The sequence below is a fragment of the Cervus elaphus genome, chromosome 25 (genome assembly GCF_910594005.1).
Source record: "Cervus elaphus chromosome 25, mCerEla1.1, whole genome shotgun sequence".
Classification (NCBI taxonomy): domain Eukaryota; kingdom Metazoa; phylum Chordata; class Mammalia; order Artiodactyla; family Cervidae; genus Cervus; species Cervus elaphus.
The window spans coordinates 38070671-38087326 of record NC_057839.1 but is presented as its reverse complement, the minus strand read 5'-3'; the positions used below and the strand labels follow the sequence as shown (position 1 = coordinate 38087326).

General features: G+C 38.1%; 1 protein-coding gene across 5 annotated transcripts in view; it reads right to left on the bottom strand.

Annotated features, from left to right (window-relative positions):
• Positions 1-355: 355 nt before the first annotated feature.
• The window catches only part of LIFR (LIF receptor subunit alpha), a 115967-nt gene continuing 99666 nt past the window's right edge, over positions 356-16656 (bottom strand). For all 5 annotated transcript variants that reach the window (XM_043887143.1, XM_043887140.1, XM_043887142.1 and 2 more), the window contains 6 exons: positions 15701-15802; positions 14946-15113; positions 10593-10754; positions 9584-9677; positions 7848-7926; positions 356-7462 (listed from right to left, as the gene is read on the bottom strand). In XM_043887143.1, coding sequence (XP_043743078.1) covers positions 6839-7462; positions 7848-7926; positions 9584-9677; positions 10593-10754; positions 14946-15113; positions 15701-15802 — 1229 coding nt within the window. In that variant the 3' untranslated portion in view covers positions 356-6838. The remainder of the gene's footprint in view (positions 7463-7847; positions 7927-9583; positions 9678-10592; positions 10755-14945; positions 15114-15700; positions 15803-16656) is intronic.

Genomic DNA, 16656 nt, shown 5'->3' with positions numbered 1-16656 from the left:
TTTTTAGAATCTCCAGAAATGTTTAGGTTATCCTCGGAGGAAATAAATTAAAAGCCATACTTTAAGGACCAGTATTTATTATTTGTTTTATAATGCTGGTTCCCCACTACTTGTTTTCATAGTTAACTTCTCCACTATACAGAATGTAGATTTAGTGGAATATATGGAAGGTTTTATCAATGATATAACAATATATTAAAATATTAAAAATTTAGTCATAGCCCTATGGGATTGCTTCACAGCCATTTTAATTTCTGAGACATAACCAAAAGTGTTAACAACAAAGCAGAAACCACTTCTCCCAAGTGCTTAAAATAGGAGGAAACCATCCCCCATCCTAAATAATGCCCAAATCTGTCAGTGTAAGAAAATATATTTATTTTTTCCATGACAATACTATGATAAAATTGTTAAATACATGCATGTTTTAAAAACAGACATAAGTAACATCTTTAGCATTAACAGCCAAGCATACTAGTTTTATATTTAAGTGTCTTAGTAATAGGTTACTTATAATTCTATGTTCTTGCTATGACCATGTTTCCCAAAAGTAAATTAAATTCTGAAATTATACAATGATTTAAAGTGTCCAAATTTTTCCTTTTAACAGCAACATAATTTCCAAATTTTCATTAAGGCAGAAAATACTTCAGTTGTTATCTCTGTAAGTGGAGTTATTTTATTCCATGTTAAACTACAAATTCTGTGAACCAGACTGAAACACACAAATATACTGCAATCTATATAGTTTGCTTCCTGCATATGTGTATTTAAATGTTTCCTGACATGATTAAGCGCAATCTTAGGTACAGAACATCGCAACTGATCATTCAGGATTAAAAAAAAAGTCTGTAGTGGTAACATTTCAAGAAATCAAACAGTTTGGATTTGCAGTTTCTCCCTTTCAGCTACATTTGCACACACCTGACCAAACAAAAATTAGTAAACAGTTAACTAGTATTTATAAAAAACTGAAAATATTTTAACATATAACATCCCCTTTAAAAAAACACTCATTCTACAAACAACCTTATAAAAGACAAAAACCTATATCTGTTCACAGTATGTGTATTTTGTAAACAGTAATTCACTATAATGCAATTTTGAAAGGAAAAAATGGTGCCGGTCTAGCATTGTAAGGACCTGACTTCTAGCCGGCTAACAAAAGAGAAGGAAAGGGAACACACGCCAATGAGCAAAGCTGAGTGCTTTAAAACGACTCTACCTTTGGACATACTTTAAGGTGGCACCATCTCAAGCTGAGGATGTCTCTCTATCCAGGTCAAATTTTCTCAAGCAATTCTGAATTAAAATGTAAAAAAAAAAAAGCCTTGTCCCTTTTGGAGGAAATAATTGGATAAATCCCAATCCCAGGAATATCCACCCTTCCACAACCATGAGTGGAAGTGGGTTTCTTTTTTGTGTGTTGGATTCATAACAGTCACATTTTTCTGAAACATTATGCTGGACGGAAAAAATGGAATTGAAGGATGTATCAATAAATAATGCGGAAAAGTACTGAAAATCAAACTGGGGAGATTTGAAAAAAATTTTTATGAGAATTATTCAGTATTGTTTTCTATCATCAACTACAAAAATACTAATGCTAAGGTTAAACCTAACAGTTAACGTGTCCATGTTTTGTAAATAAAATTGCATTACCACCTAGAAATCTTTTGATCTTTTATAATATACCACTGGAATGCTTAGGAAAAAACAGTAAGTTCAGAAACTGAAAGCTACCTATTTAAGATGGGGTAATTCTAAAGGGAAGTACATTTTAAATGTATAAAGAAATTCAATACACTTAGGTGAAATTCAATCAGGTATACAAATTACTTTTGGATTCTGTGCAGTGTAAGGTCTATGTTGTTAGATTTTTTGTTTTAAAGCTCTGATTGGCTACTGCAAAGGCAATTTTAGATGATATATGCATTAATAAATGTAATAAAAATTAATTCCTTATCAATTAAGCATTCATTTTTTTTCCCCAACGCATCTTTTAAGTTTTTGGGTATTCAGTTTCAGCAACCAAAGAGTAATATTTATTACTTTTTGTGTTTGGTTAATATTCAATCAGTTACAGTTTACTTATTTAAAAGCTTTTGAATTTATTGTTTCTGTATTTCTTCAACTAGGCACTTGCATATTAAAAAAAATTCAGAGGCTTTCCCTCTAAAAACACTACTTTTAATTTTCATAAAAATGTCCCACAGAATTTGTCTCGCACATGTAAATTCTCTTGATAACACGCTTTATAATCCAAAATATTAACACTCTTAATGTAGGGAGAAAGAAATGCTATTCATGATTAAAAATAATAGAATTCCATCATAATCCAGTATCATAATTATAAGGATTTGGATATATTCAAATCACATCCCATGAAACTTTACCATATACAACAGAATCTGACATCTCAATTAACAGAATATTGTTCTCTAATCTATTACCAGCATTAAAGACAGTTCATCTGTGTTAAAATCAGCATGAATATGATCATGTAATAGTTAAAAGACAAAAAGTACTAACTGAAAAAGAATAAAAATCTCACCGCCTAATTGAAGTAAGAGGTTTAAATATTAATAGCCTTGGCACATAATCCACGGAGGTATAAATAGACCAAATTCAAAACAAGTCATTTCCAATGATATTCTAAGGTCATGTCTAAAAGCTACATTGCCAGTAAGTTTAGCCACAAATCGTTTTCTTTTGTCAAAGATATTCTTCTGGATATAAAAAATAAAATGGCCATGGTACCATGAAACTTTGTTTCAGCAGGAAGTATCAGTTTAAAATAAAAGCTTTTAAGAGTTTATCAGGAGAATGAGTGCTCATTTTAATCAGTAAAACTCATGCATCAATGTGTTGATTTGCTAGAACCAACTTAATTGGTTGGTACAAACATGTCCCGCATTGTTAACCCATCATATAAAAGTTACTGTGAATATTTAAAATTAGAGTAGATAAGATACCTGTGTAAGACCCAAGTTTTCACTCAACCTGTGGAGTCCCTTGTACAGTAGATCTGAATCTGTGCGCCAATGGTCTCAGATCTGTACAAGCTAGATCTTGGCATGCACCATCCTGCCGGAGAACTCTGCTGAATCCACACACTCTGGGATGGGACTCAGTCAGTGAAAAACCTGACTGAATTGCCACTATGTGCCTAGTCGTAGTGATTAACTAATGATCCCACATTTGACTTCTGAGATGCCCTATTTTATACTTTCAAAATAAGGGGGAAATGCATGTTATAAAAGATACACAAATTTTAAATTAACATGGTTCAAAACAGAAAACAGTAAAAATTACCTTAAATAGAAAAAAAAAAAGGTTTTATCAGATTATGTGCCTGGGCAGTAGAAAAATTTGAGATAATATTTTCTGCATATTAACAGGTTAGGGAGCCCTTTCATTTCAAACCATCATAAAACTGATTCCAAATTCCTTTTGGAAGAAAACATTCACATGTCTCCTTCACTAAACTACATCTAATTATTCAAGTACAAAAAAGGACTGTGACGTTCTTTAAATATGACCAGTATGAAGACAACTAAGAAATTACAGGACTAATTTCCAACAAGAATACAAGTTGCATGAAGGTTTAAGAATGTGACTTTTACCACAGTTTCTGAGAGTGCAACAGGACTAGATGTTCTCAATGCAATCCTTCAGATCCATGAGCCGTGAAAGCAATGCTGGTATGAAAAATGAGGCTGAAACGTCTGCCTTTAAATTTTTCTGGGAATGGCTGCCACTGTGTGTAAACTGCAGGGATGGAGCACCTCTATCACTGAAGCAATAAATACCCAACCATCCAGATACTTGGGCCACAATGTCAAGCTCAGGCTCCGACAGGTTTAGCACACTGAAGACTTCAATCATATATGGATGCTAGTCCACGCAACACTCAATTTACAAGGCCTATCTAATGTCAAAAGCCTAGCTAAGTCTTCCAAGAATATTTTTATGTTAAATGTTATTTCAGATGGCCACTCATAAGAGAAATGCAGTCACAATGACCATCAGAATCTCCATTCCTCACAAGGGAAGTCTGGTTTGCTGGCTTGGAGGAGATGTGAAATGTATCCTTTACATGGCACTCTAATCAAGACATACTGGGATATATTTCAGACATTTAGAATTTTCTAACCAATGACTGGGCTTTAACTGGAAACTTTGGCTGGAAAGGTGGGTTTCCCAATTATTCTCCCAGTCAGGAAGGGCTGGAGGGAAGCCCTCCCTCAGAAGAGGAGCTAATCTGACTGCAGAGCAAGGCCCTATTAGACCACCTCTCACCCATGTGCAGGGTCCCGGCACTGAACATTTACCAGGGTCTGCAGTGACATAGACAACCGGATGTGGGACAGAGGGTGCCCTCTTCCCTCTGGCTCCCTCCCCTCCCCTGGCCCCCAGGTGCCCAGGGGTTGGGTGGTAATCACTTCCCACCTGCAGCTCAGGTCTGGCAGTCTTCAACAGGGGAAAGACAGAGAAATCTGTTCTGACCTCAGACCTAAGTCACACTCTTCTAAGCCTGTCACAAGTAATAAGGAGCCTGCCCAGACTTAACAGAGAGACATTCTGCTGCTCATTAACCCAGCGATCCTGTGTGTGGATCCCCAGGGGCAGGGGAGAGGTGAGCTGCACTCTGAAGCTTCATACAGAAAAAGCTATGATGCCTTGGACGGAGTGAGAGGACTTGAGAGACCATGAGCTGAACAAAGGAGTCGTTACGTAGGTAGATGGTAGCAGCTGCAACACACATGATGGAAATCAAACAATCTCTTCCAGCCTTTTTCCATTATCTCAGGTTAGTGGAGTGAAGATCAATAAACTTCTACCTTGGCCTAAAGAGACACTTTAGAGACCTAAACACTTATCCTAAAGAGATGAGGTACAGGACTGGTGAGTTTTGATGGGAAAAGAGGCATGAATTGGGGGAGAGAGAGTGTGGTGACAAGCTTCTGCAGGGAGAGAAGGCAACCCAGGTCTCAGGGTCTGGGGTGGAAGCAAACAGAAGGAGCCCAACAGGAGAAATAACAGGACAGAGCAAACTGTCTAGAGGCGGCTCTGGTGTGATACAACTTTCATTGTTGAAAATATCTATGAGCTATTATGTGGTTTGACTGCACTATGTGTATACATACTTAATTGTATTTCACTCCACATGTTCATATACCAGGAAGCTCTGGGATTTAATTGAATCCTAGCAATTAGAATCAGGATTCATAAAGCAGAGTACTACCTAAGTAGATTTTTGTCCCTTGTTGAGGCTTTTTTCTACAACATGGTTTTTATAATGATACATCATGGGCTAGAAAAGAAAAAAACACCTGATCCATTATGTGCACATACACTACAGAATCTCGAATGATAAATAAAAAGGGACTTATCATGACTTCTTCAGATCTTCCAAATTTTCAAGTACTTTGGCCCTAACTCTCAAAAGACAAAATACACAGACAACCTGAGGGCAGGGAAAATAGAAGACACAGTTTTTAGCTCTGCAATCTGCTTTTCCAAGAACCACACTCATTCCAGACGTCACTTGTGAAGATCGGGGGTGGACAGAGAATTCTGTGAGGACCCCACTCTGGACAGCTCCCAAAGCCATTGCTGCACCTTTAATAGAGGTACGCCCAAGGATTCAAATCCGCTGTAATGACATTCCATATGAAAGAGCCCTTAAGCAACTGTCCCTGTTAAGAAGCATTATATTTTATAGTTTTATATTTAAAAGTTTGAGGACTGAAACAACTAGCTTGGACTGATGAAGAGGAAGGAATTGCTAAGATGTGCGATGAGAAAGAACACCTGCTAGCAGGTGTCAGAGATGGTCACACTGCCTGGGCAACCAGGGCTCAAAGCATGGTCTTCTCAGGAGGAACTGAGGCCAATCCGACCTATACAGACAGCTGATGCTGCCAGATATTGCTCAGTAGTCATCTCAAATAGTAAGTCACTGGAATCCTGTGTTTATGAATAATATTGAATTTGCTCATATATTTATAAAACTGACACTGTCATAAAAAAACACAATTTTTAAAAGAAACTTAAAATCTAGAGTCTTAGAAATTTAGTTTTAAATATTAGGGCAACCTAATAAGGGAAGCTAGCACAAACACTAAAAAATAATGGAACAATGTAAAATGCCTACCAAAGCAAGGAGACATGATTCTGATTTGGGCTGGTCAGTGTCATGCTCGTTTTCCAAGTTTGTACCCCTGAGAAAACTGTTTGATAACCATTATACAGTAGGCACAGAAATCAGCACACTTTATCAAACAAAACACTAAATAGCTGCTGCTACATTAAAAATTATATTAATTTTCTTAAATGCTGTGGATAAAGAATGTCAAGTTTCCACATCTGTGCTTGGTTTTCATCTAGAATGGAGCAAATGTCAGGCAAGTAACATCACCTGTTACTTTGACATTTTACCCCCCTGCCTGCAAATCTGTGTGCAACTCCATAAATTATATGTGTGAGAAAACCAGATGAACAACAGAACACAGCTGCTGGAGGGTTTGTTTTGCACGAATGGGCCTGGCACTGCTTGTTCTTGAAAAGCTTCTTCAAGGCAGAGCAGTGGGATTCTTTGGCTCGAATCCCAAATAGCTTCAAATTGTGAGTTGTGTGGATCCAATTTCTGAGTTACTGTACTTTGGCTTTGAGACTGCATGAAAAGCACATTAACACTTTTTAGTGTAACTTGTGAGAGGGAAGTCCACCCCACTAGCAACACTTCACAGGATTCCTCCAAGGTGCCCTGTAGATGTGGCAACTCTAGTAATGGCGGCTTATTGAGATGGTGGACTGAAGTGACGGGGGACACTTAATCATTTGGTTTGCTCTGAAAAAAGTTTGTAAAGGACCATCCTCCTCCACTCGACTTAGGAGAATCTTCATCTTTAGGCGGAATCAAAAATTGTCGGGAGTTAATGGAGCATGGACTTCCAAAAGACACAATCTCACTGTTGCTGTCTGTGGACCTAGGTGAGTCTGGAGATACCAAGTTCCAAGTATTTACATTTGCCTGAGGTCTGTAACCTGCAGTTTTATCTAAGTCATCATCTGCATCCAGATCGTCTACAGTAGAAGTAACAGGGAGGTGCATCTGTGGCTTATAGCCTGCTCCCCCTACAGGGTCACTGTCCAGTTCCTCCTCTGGTTTTGCCTGAGGCTGGTACATGGACTGGACGTCAATGTAAATGACTTGTGAGGCCCCTCCGCCTTCTTCTGCTCCTGAGCTGGCTAGCTCCTCTTCGATGACGGGTGGACAGTAGGACACAACCACGTGGTTTCCGGGTTCTGCGTCGGAGCTATCTTCTGGACGCTCAGCCACTGGAGAAATTATTTCTGTGTCTTCTATTTTGGGAGCCACTGACCGAGTTTCCAGAACCTCGACATTATTTGGGGTACAAGGATTCATTTCCAATGTTTTAAGAGCACCGTTGCCCTAGAAATAAATTTTAAAACAGGGATTAGGGATACCATGAAAAGCTGCTGTGATGCTCCTCCTACAAAAAGAAGCATTATTTTATATATTTTTCACAGATGCTTACAAAATTGCATCTCTACTATTCTTTAGCTCATACTAGAGCAAAGCTACTTTTTTCTACATATCAGTATTTTCCCTGCTCTTAATAGCAGTGAAAGGAAAAAAGAGCATGCACAAACAATTTAAAATTAATAATTTTACAAGTTCAGCGGATGCTCAAGCACTGCTATTTTCTTAGTACATTTTACTGTGCATGACACCGGCATGTTAAAAACTTTTCACAAAAGACTAAAAAAAAGGAAGTCAGTACTTCAAAGGTAAAGGTAAGAAAATAAAGGATTACCTCACAGACACTCTTTTGAAACTGTAAAGCTTTACAATTTTCTGGATTTGGAATATCAGGATAGAAGGTTTCTTTAATCCTTTAAATAAAGATGATTAAATACATTGAATAATTATAGGATTATCAGTTAGACAACGAGTTAGTAAGTTATCAGGCTTATTTTGACGTTTCATAGGAATATGCTAATGAACACCTGAGATAAAAAGGGAAAATCACTTTCAGTGTGATCGGTCGCTGGAGCTTTCATACAATGCATCCAGAGGTTCCTATCTAAAAGCTACAAACAGTGCTTCTATTTCTAGAACTCTAATATCTTATGAAAACGGAAAGAAAAGAGTTAAGATGCTGTGTTATCAAGTCAAAAGATACAGGCATTACTCATATAACCAAAATGTTCATACTGCAGACTGGATTCAGTACCATTAACTGCTTGAGAACATATTTGCATTTTCAGTTCTCTACTACTCAAAACAGACTTTTTCTGGACTATCAGAAAAAGGAAGGCTATTAATCTTAAGCGAACGCTAAAAACAAAAATGAAATTTGCTTAGTGCCCTATCATAGTTACAGCTGTTAAAAAAATTTTTTGTTTGAAATTCCTATACGAGAAAAAAAATGTTGTCAATGTATGTCCAAAATGCTAACTTCCAATCTATCTTCTTATTTTATCTTTTTTCTGAATTGAAATAGTCTTAAAAATGTGATTTTTGGTAATGAGAATGTGGTTATCAAACAGGGTATTCTATAGTTTTAAACTGTTACTATACTGATTTATAAGCCAGGATAGCTAGAACACATTCTCTTCCTTACCATGAATGATGGCATTTTGAAGGCCAGTGAGGATCAAATGAAGACAGCCATTTGCCCGAAGCCCAGCCCAGGGCAGTGCCTGCTGGCTGAGCATGAGGCGCAACTTCCTCAGCCCGCTCACCTCAGCTCACACCACTCACATGGTCACTGCACCCAAACACACTGCTTTCTCCAGAAGACCAAGCTCTTTCCAATTCCTTTTCTCTGCCTGGCACATCCCCTCCTCTTCCCCTGTTCCAGGGGAACCTCCACAGGGAAGCCTGACCACCCGCAGAGACATGTTCCCCACGGTTCTCTCATGCGCTGTTCCCAGCACCCACTCACACTTCTCCACATGTATTTATTAAATGACTATGGGTTCAAGTCCATCCTCCCCACTATTCTATATGTCTGCGGATCATACTTATTTAGACTACCACTGTACCTCCCCCTTCACATGGGAGGGCCATTCACATTTGTTAAATAAATGACCAGATTTTCTAAATAGATCACCAGGACAAGTGAGAGCGCAATCATTAAACTACATTTAGCCCTGCATATAGCTACTGACATATTTATGCCTTTAGATTTTTTTTTTTTTTTGGTACAATGGCTACTACTTTAATTAGTAAATATGCTTTTGTGCATGTTCAATCATGTCTAACTATCTGTGACCTCATGGACTGCAGTCTGCCAGACTTCCCAGTCCATAGTAGGGGAAATTTATACTTTTCCTTTGTTAAGTTTTAAAACCTGTAAATAATATGCCATGTTCTTGTCTAATATTATCTCCAACATTAATTCTGACCAATATAAATATTTATTACCTAGTTTCCACCAAAAAAGTGTACTTGTTATTTTGTTCAGTCGCAAGCTGGGTCAGACTCTCAACACATGAACTAATCAATCATGCCCTTAAGAACAAAACAGCGAGAGTAAATCATTACCATTCTCGTTTCCGATAGCAAAGGATACTTGTTACCACTCCAATGATGACAGCCACTGCCACTGGGATGAGAATGGCAATAATCAAACCCACAGCTGAAAAGAGAACATTGCAGATGTTAAAATCATCGTTTTCATATATGAACTCAATAAATTCATATCATAAGACATTTAAGTCAGTAGATTATTTGAAGAAAAAATCCTAACTGCTCCAGAGAAACTGAAAAATTATTAAAACATAACCTTAAAAGTACTGTAATGATTTTTATACTAACACATAAATTCTTTAGAGCAGGGTTTCCCAACTTTGGCACTCCTAACATTTTAGGGCAGATATTTCTTTGACATGTGCTGGTGGGGAAGAGGCTGTTCCATGCACTGGAAGAAGATTAACAGCATCCTTCAGCCTCTAATCACCAGATACCAGTAGCACCAACCAAAACGGCACCATACAATGCCAAGTGTCCCTAGGAGGCAAAATCACCCCCAGGTGAGAACTATCGCCACATGGCCCTCCTTTATTTAAAGGCATGTATGACCTTCAACCCAGGGCTAGAGAACAAGCCTGTGATCAATGAAAGTTCTTTGCTGTTGACCAACTAATCAAGTCCATCTCCTCTACTTTCCATCTCAAATTTATAAGTGTTTTACACTTTTTAAAGGCTGTTTCTTACATTCTTCCCTGGATATGTTAAAAATCTCAGAATATTTCGGCCAAAAAATTTTAAACCAGCTGACCTTAAGTTCAACATGAATTTAGAACTCTAAACTTCAGATATATCCCCAATCCCTTAATTTCTCAAGTATGCATTAGACAACAGGTTCAGATAACTGGTAAGAATAAATATGAAGTCATTTCAGGCCTTTCAAGACAGGCCTGCCCTCCACCTACTTTAAAAGTGTAACAAAATGTGAAATTTAAAGAAGGGGGGTTTTCTATATAAACAAAAATCACTAGAAACCCAATGCACTTGAGTATGGAAAGCAACTCAATCACAACATTTAACTCACAGTTTTCCTTTGTCACCACAAACATGCTTCTCTCTGGGCCCATTCCTGCACCTGTGTAGGCTCGCAAGACCAGGTGGTAGCTTGTTTTACCTTGAAGATCAGCAATCCTCAGTGTCTTCTGGGATATGTCAGTAATATTCTTAACCTTTATGTCAAAACGACCTGTTTTTCAAGTGAAGAAGATGATTACTGATCTCTGTACTACTTTTAAACACCTGGTTACTCACACCTGTCACACATCGTTTTTAAGTGAGTCTGAGTGCTAGTCGCCTCCAGGGCCACGGCCTGTAGTGCCAGTCAGCACCATGTTCAATTCCGCCTCCACCAGTTAGTAGCTGGGTTATCTGGACCTAGTATTTGAACCACTCTGAACCTGAGTTTCTCTAACTGTGAAATCCCGTATCATGACTTAGCTCTCAGAGCTGTTTTGAAGCTCTCAGAAATTTCCATGCACATTCTCTAGAATAATGCCTGGCATATAGCAGGCAATCAATAAAAGTCTCTTTTCTTTCTGTTACTAAGAGCATGAAAACCCACTGCAACCCAAACCCACGGGGGCAGGGACACTGTCACCTGAACTGACCATCTGTCTGTGAGTCAAGTGAGAAACTCAAGGGAGCGGGAGCACGAATCAATGGAGATCACTCCAAATTACTCAGGAGACCAAGGTCTCAAGAAAGAGGACGCCTTGGAATTCTTTTAAAAGGAAATGAGAAGACTTGCTTATTAAACTATTGTTTTTTAAAATTTTAACCAAAATAATGCAGTTCAATAGCTTAAAAACTCAATTACACTATATGGCTAATAAAAAGCAGCAGTTGCCTGCCTGTATCTCCCTCCTCCCAGACAATCACTTCAAAATCAAGCTATCAGGTTCTGTGGGTATTCACTTCCATTTTTGAAATAAACTTAGATTGGTGGTGGTTTAGTCACTACGTCATGTCTGACTCTTGCAATCCCATGGACTACAGTCCATGAGACTCCTCTGTCTATGAGATTTCCCAGGCAAGAACACTGGAGTGGATTGCCATTTCCTTCTCCAGGGAATCTTTCTGACCCAGGGATTGAACCTGGGTCTACTGTACTGCAAGGCAATCTCCTGCACCGCAGGCATCTTCTTTACTGACTGAGCCACCAGGGAAACCTAGATTGGTAGTGTTTGACTTTTAAATTTTAGACATTAGCTCTAACACACAACCACTACCCCCTCTCCCCTCTGCCACATCACTGGCAGAAAAACATAAAAAAATTTGGTAAATTCAGTGTTTATATTATCATGATTATATAAATATGAATTATTGCTAAGACAAACTGCTTGATATGTTTCCTTTCTTATTTTTCTGTTGTTTTAACTGCCTTTCTCCCTTATTTGTCTGATGTACCAGTTACTGATTCTTCCCACATCCTTCAATGAATATTCAACGCGATTTTCCATGTGATCCAACACAACTAAGTCCCAGTGCTGTGACCTCCCCTAGCCCCTGTCCGCTCTTTTGTCAGGTTGCTTCCAAGGTGTCTTTTCTGGACTGAAAGCCTTCCGGGGGCCCTTGTCCCAGGACTCACTGCCCCACTTATCTCCTTGTGTTGAGGCTCACTCTTCTAGTAGCTTCTGGAGAAGGGATAGCTGCGGGAAGTAATATGTGCAGCCTTGCCTATCTAAAAATGTCTTCTATTCTCACAGAAGCAGTATAGATACTACTGTATCTGTAGACAAATTGGCTTGAGTACAGTATTATTTTAGGTTGAAAACAATTTTTTATTCAGTATTTTAGCCGTAATATCTTCTAGTATCCGGTATGTTGTTGAGAACTGCCATTCTTATTCTTGATCTGGCACTATAACTGCTTTTCTTTGTTTTTAGGACTTTTTCTTTATATATTAGGTGCTCTGAAAACATACCATGACATATTCAGCATAGATCTATTTCTCTATTTTACTGGTGTATTTAATGGCACCTTTTACTGCATACACTGAGGTCTTTTGGTTTTGGGAGATTTTCTTGTGCTATTTCTTTGATAGTTTCCTTCCCTCCATTCCACTCTTCTCTCTTTACAGAATTCTTATAAAGGAGGACAGGGTAGGTCTTTGACTCAAGCTGCAACTTACTTTTACCTCCAAGTCTCTTTTGCCTCGGTCTCATTTTCAGAAGAATTTCCCCATTTTCCTTTTAATATTTCTACTTTTATTTAATTCCTTGAAAATTTCCTCGATTGCAGTTTTAATTCTGAGGAATTCATAACTGTCTTCTGTTCCTTTTTATAACATCATGTCTTTTCAATAAATAGTTGTACCTCAACTATCCAAGAATAGTTGTTTTTTTTTAAAATTTCTCTGCTTTCCCACGTAACATTTGTTTCCTCTGATTTCTCCTGGTGTCTGTCTTACAGGTTAGAAGCTTTCTCAATCATCTGGTTATCCCTGGCTACTCCTCATGTTTGAGAGTGAGCCACTAAAAGGCTCACTGGAAGCCTGGTGTGCACAGGTGGGATTTGTTGGTGGGTGGGCTTCACGTCTGTTCCTGACAGGAAATGACCAGCTGGGCTCCTGACTTTTCATTGGGATAGTACCCTGAATCTCAGCATGTTTTATGTCTTTTCTCAGGAACCATTTAATCCTCTCACCTCTTGTTTGGGAAACATGCCTAGCTGAAGATCTATTAACCATGTGGAAAGGAGGAAGAAGGAAGGTCACACTGTCTGCTGTGGTGTCCCCTGCCTGGAGGCTCTCTGGTTCGGAATAAATCTGTCCTCATTCAGGGCAGAGGGCACTCACATGAGCTACATGACACTCTGTAGGACTTGGGGGTTCTAGTTGATGCTTACACGCCTTCAGTCAACTCCTGCTGTTCAGCCCAGATTCATCCTAACCATTGGCCTCCACTGCTGGCCCTGCAGGATAAACCAAACTACTTCTAACTGATGCCCGTGCAACTGTCCACCTAGACTGTCCCACCATCCACTCCTCTAGTTCACTTGGCCCACTTCCATGTCCTAATGTTTCTATATCCTCTTTTTCGCCTCTCAGATTCTGTCTTTATTGGCTTTATGGGTTTTTTGTTTTTTCCTGTTTTTTACTCTAATTTTAGGGACCAATCCACTCTAACTAGAAGTCTACATGCTATAATTTTAACTGATTCAAGTGCAAAATTTCTGAGAACCTGAGGTTCAAGTGCAAAATTTCTGAGCACCTGCTGGTATAGTGTCTGGGCTTCCCTGGTGGCTCAGATGGTAAAGAATCACCTGCAATGCAGAAGACCCAGGTTCAATCCCTGGGTTGGGAAGATCCCCTGGAGAAGGGAATGGCAACCCACTCCAGTATTCTTGCCTGGAGAATCCCATGGACAGAGGAGCCTAGTGGGCTACAGTCCATGGGATCAAGAAGATTTGGACATGACTGAGCACTTTTTTTTTTCTGCATTTTTGCAGAATCTGATAGTTAGGGTTTGCCTCAACTCTGAAGGTTCAGAAAACGCTGAACTCCATGATTTGGGGGAGGCACACGTTTATGCAGCTGTTCTCCAGAGGTGATTAAACTAATGCCCAGGTGGGCAGCATCTCCCAGTGGCATTGTTTGTTCTCTACTTGTCAGATAGTCATTAAATAAATAAAATGGTTTCTTTCCAAGAAAAGGTCATTAAGGAAAACAAAAACTCTCAAACTGAAGAGATGATACATGCTTGTGTTATTCAGTCATAAAGAAGCAGCATCTGACTTTGAACAGAAATGTCATTGAGGGTTTAAAGGCAAAAGTCTGCATAAACATTTCTGTATTTGTAAATTTGAGGATTCTCAAAGGTCTCTGTGCATACACTTACCAATTGTCAAGACTGACTCTAAGTTTTTAAGATTTAAGGGACACACATATGCTCTATCAAGTCAATTAAGTTTCCCAGCTCATTAAGGTCTTGGCTAACTGTGGGGATAGCTCTTTGTCAAATAAAGGGAGGCTCTGAAGCCATTCTTTAGGTTCCTGAGTTTTCACCTCCATCAGCATAAATGCAGGAAGACTTTTTTTTCTTAAGGTAACCTTCATAAGATGCTTTGTTATGCACCATGCAAGATTAGTAAGAGATGTACTCTGTCCTGTGGGGACCATAATCAAAGGCCTCAGAATAAATGATTTGAATGATTTCTTAAAGACCAAATGCCACTTATCACATACTAAAAACTTGAAAATCTCATATTCATCAAATGACTTCATTTTCACTTCCTTATTGTTCAGAGTTTTGGAGACCAGTTTAAACTATTCAGTAGTATTTTCTTTTACCTTTTCTTCCTTCTTTCTTTTCGTTTTTTTGTAATTAATATATAACTTCTAAGAAACAGTATATACTTATTCTAGTAATTTACTCACTTGATCCCAAACCTATTATCTTAGATGTGTCTCTCTCTCCTTTTTCAAAGTAAAACAAATATCCTCTTAAAAACCCTCTAAGCTCTTCCACAGGAATTTCTTCCCATTTCACTAATATAGAATCTGCAGATGTATCCTCAACAGTAAAATTTGGAGCAACAACTGGAGCTGTAAAAGAAAAGAAGTCCACACTTAAAGGAGGATTTACTAATACAGAGCAAGACATTAAGGTTTAATGAGATTTCTAGCCTCAAAAATAGCTGAACCTGGAATTAGAACATTATTCTTTATTTAATCATAAACTTTCACATATATTATCACAGCACTTTTACTATGAAGATACAAAGGTAGAACTTACAACTCTCAGGTATAAAACATATCTGGGGGCGTTTGCAAAACCTATGCAAAATCTTTAAGTGGCTACTCCAATAGACTATTTCTATTTCCCCTTTTTAGTAATAGTCCTAAATAAACAGTTTTTATCATTTGTAAAAGCACATAGTTAAGTCTTTTTGACATCCAAAATAAGACTTAGTTTTCTCTATGACAAAAGTAAAACTGTGAAATGTAAACATTAAACAAATGAACAGTAAGTAACTATAAATAATTTTAGTTATCATATAACTTATTTTTCTTCCTTGAACTAATGAACATCTCAATTCAATCTATTTTTAGAATTCAATATTAAAATTGATGTTTACTTATAATTTCTCATGTTATCTTCAACTCTAAGAAAACTTACCCATTTAACTTACCCAATTCTTCTACATATCCAATTATAGAACGTAATAATTGATATCCTTGATTTCTGCACCCATACACTGAAAAATTGTATCTTACACCTGGTCGAAACTGATCTACAGGATGAACACAATCAGTAAACTTTCCTAAGTACATATGACTATGAATATCTATTTTAGAAATGTCAAACAGATAATAACTCACTTTGAAATTTCCAAAACTAATTTTACAAAGGTTACAGAAAATACATTTGCATTTCCAAAACTAGTAAATATTCAGAGTGAAAACTGACTTGACAAAAATTAAATTCACATCTGTAAAGTTTAGTATTATAACATGACATCATCTTGAAGGGAAAAAAATGGTAATCAAGGTTTTCATTTTGTTCCTTCAAATTAAGCAATGACTTCTTCCTAGATTTGGTCCTGGGTCAGTTTTTGAAATGGTCCCAGGTGTATCACACCTCTGAAAAGCCGTTCTCTGACTAGGGTTATTTGTGGGTTGGAAAGAACCCATTGCTCTTCCCTTGTTCCAAGAAGCAGATACTAAAATTTCCACTCTATACGACACCTCGGGGTTAAAGGAAATGGGACTTAAGAATCTAATCCTCTTTACAGCATCAGCATTTAGTGCTATTAACTCCACAAGACAAACAAGAAAAACATTTTAACTTCGATCCAAGTTAATCACTTTCAAATGTCTCCTCAATACAATGCAGAGCGGGGTGGATGTAACAAGACCCCTGGCCTGGAGCAGCTGGCAGGACAGATGTGAAGGGCTAACAGAAAGATGCTATGTGGGGCCTCTACATCAAAGGTCCTCCTTCTCATCCTACAGGTTTCAACTTCATCTTATATTCCAGATATTCCAACTAGAGAGACATTTCTCACCTCTCTGCATCATTCCACCCTGCCCCAGTCCATTCTGATCATTCTTAAGGCCAAAGTGAGAAAGGAGGGAAGAGGGGTCA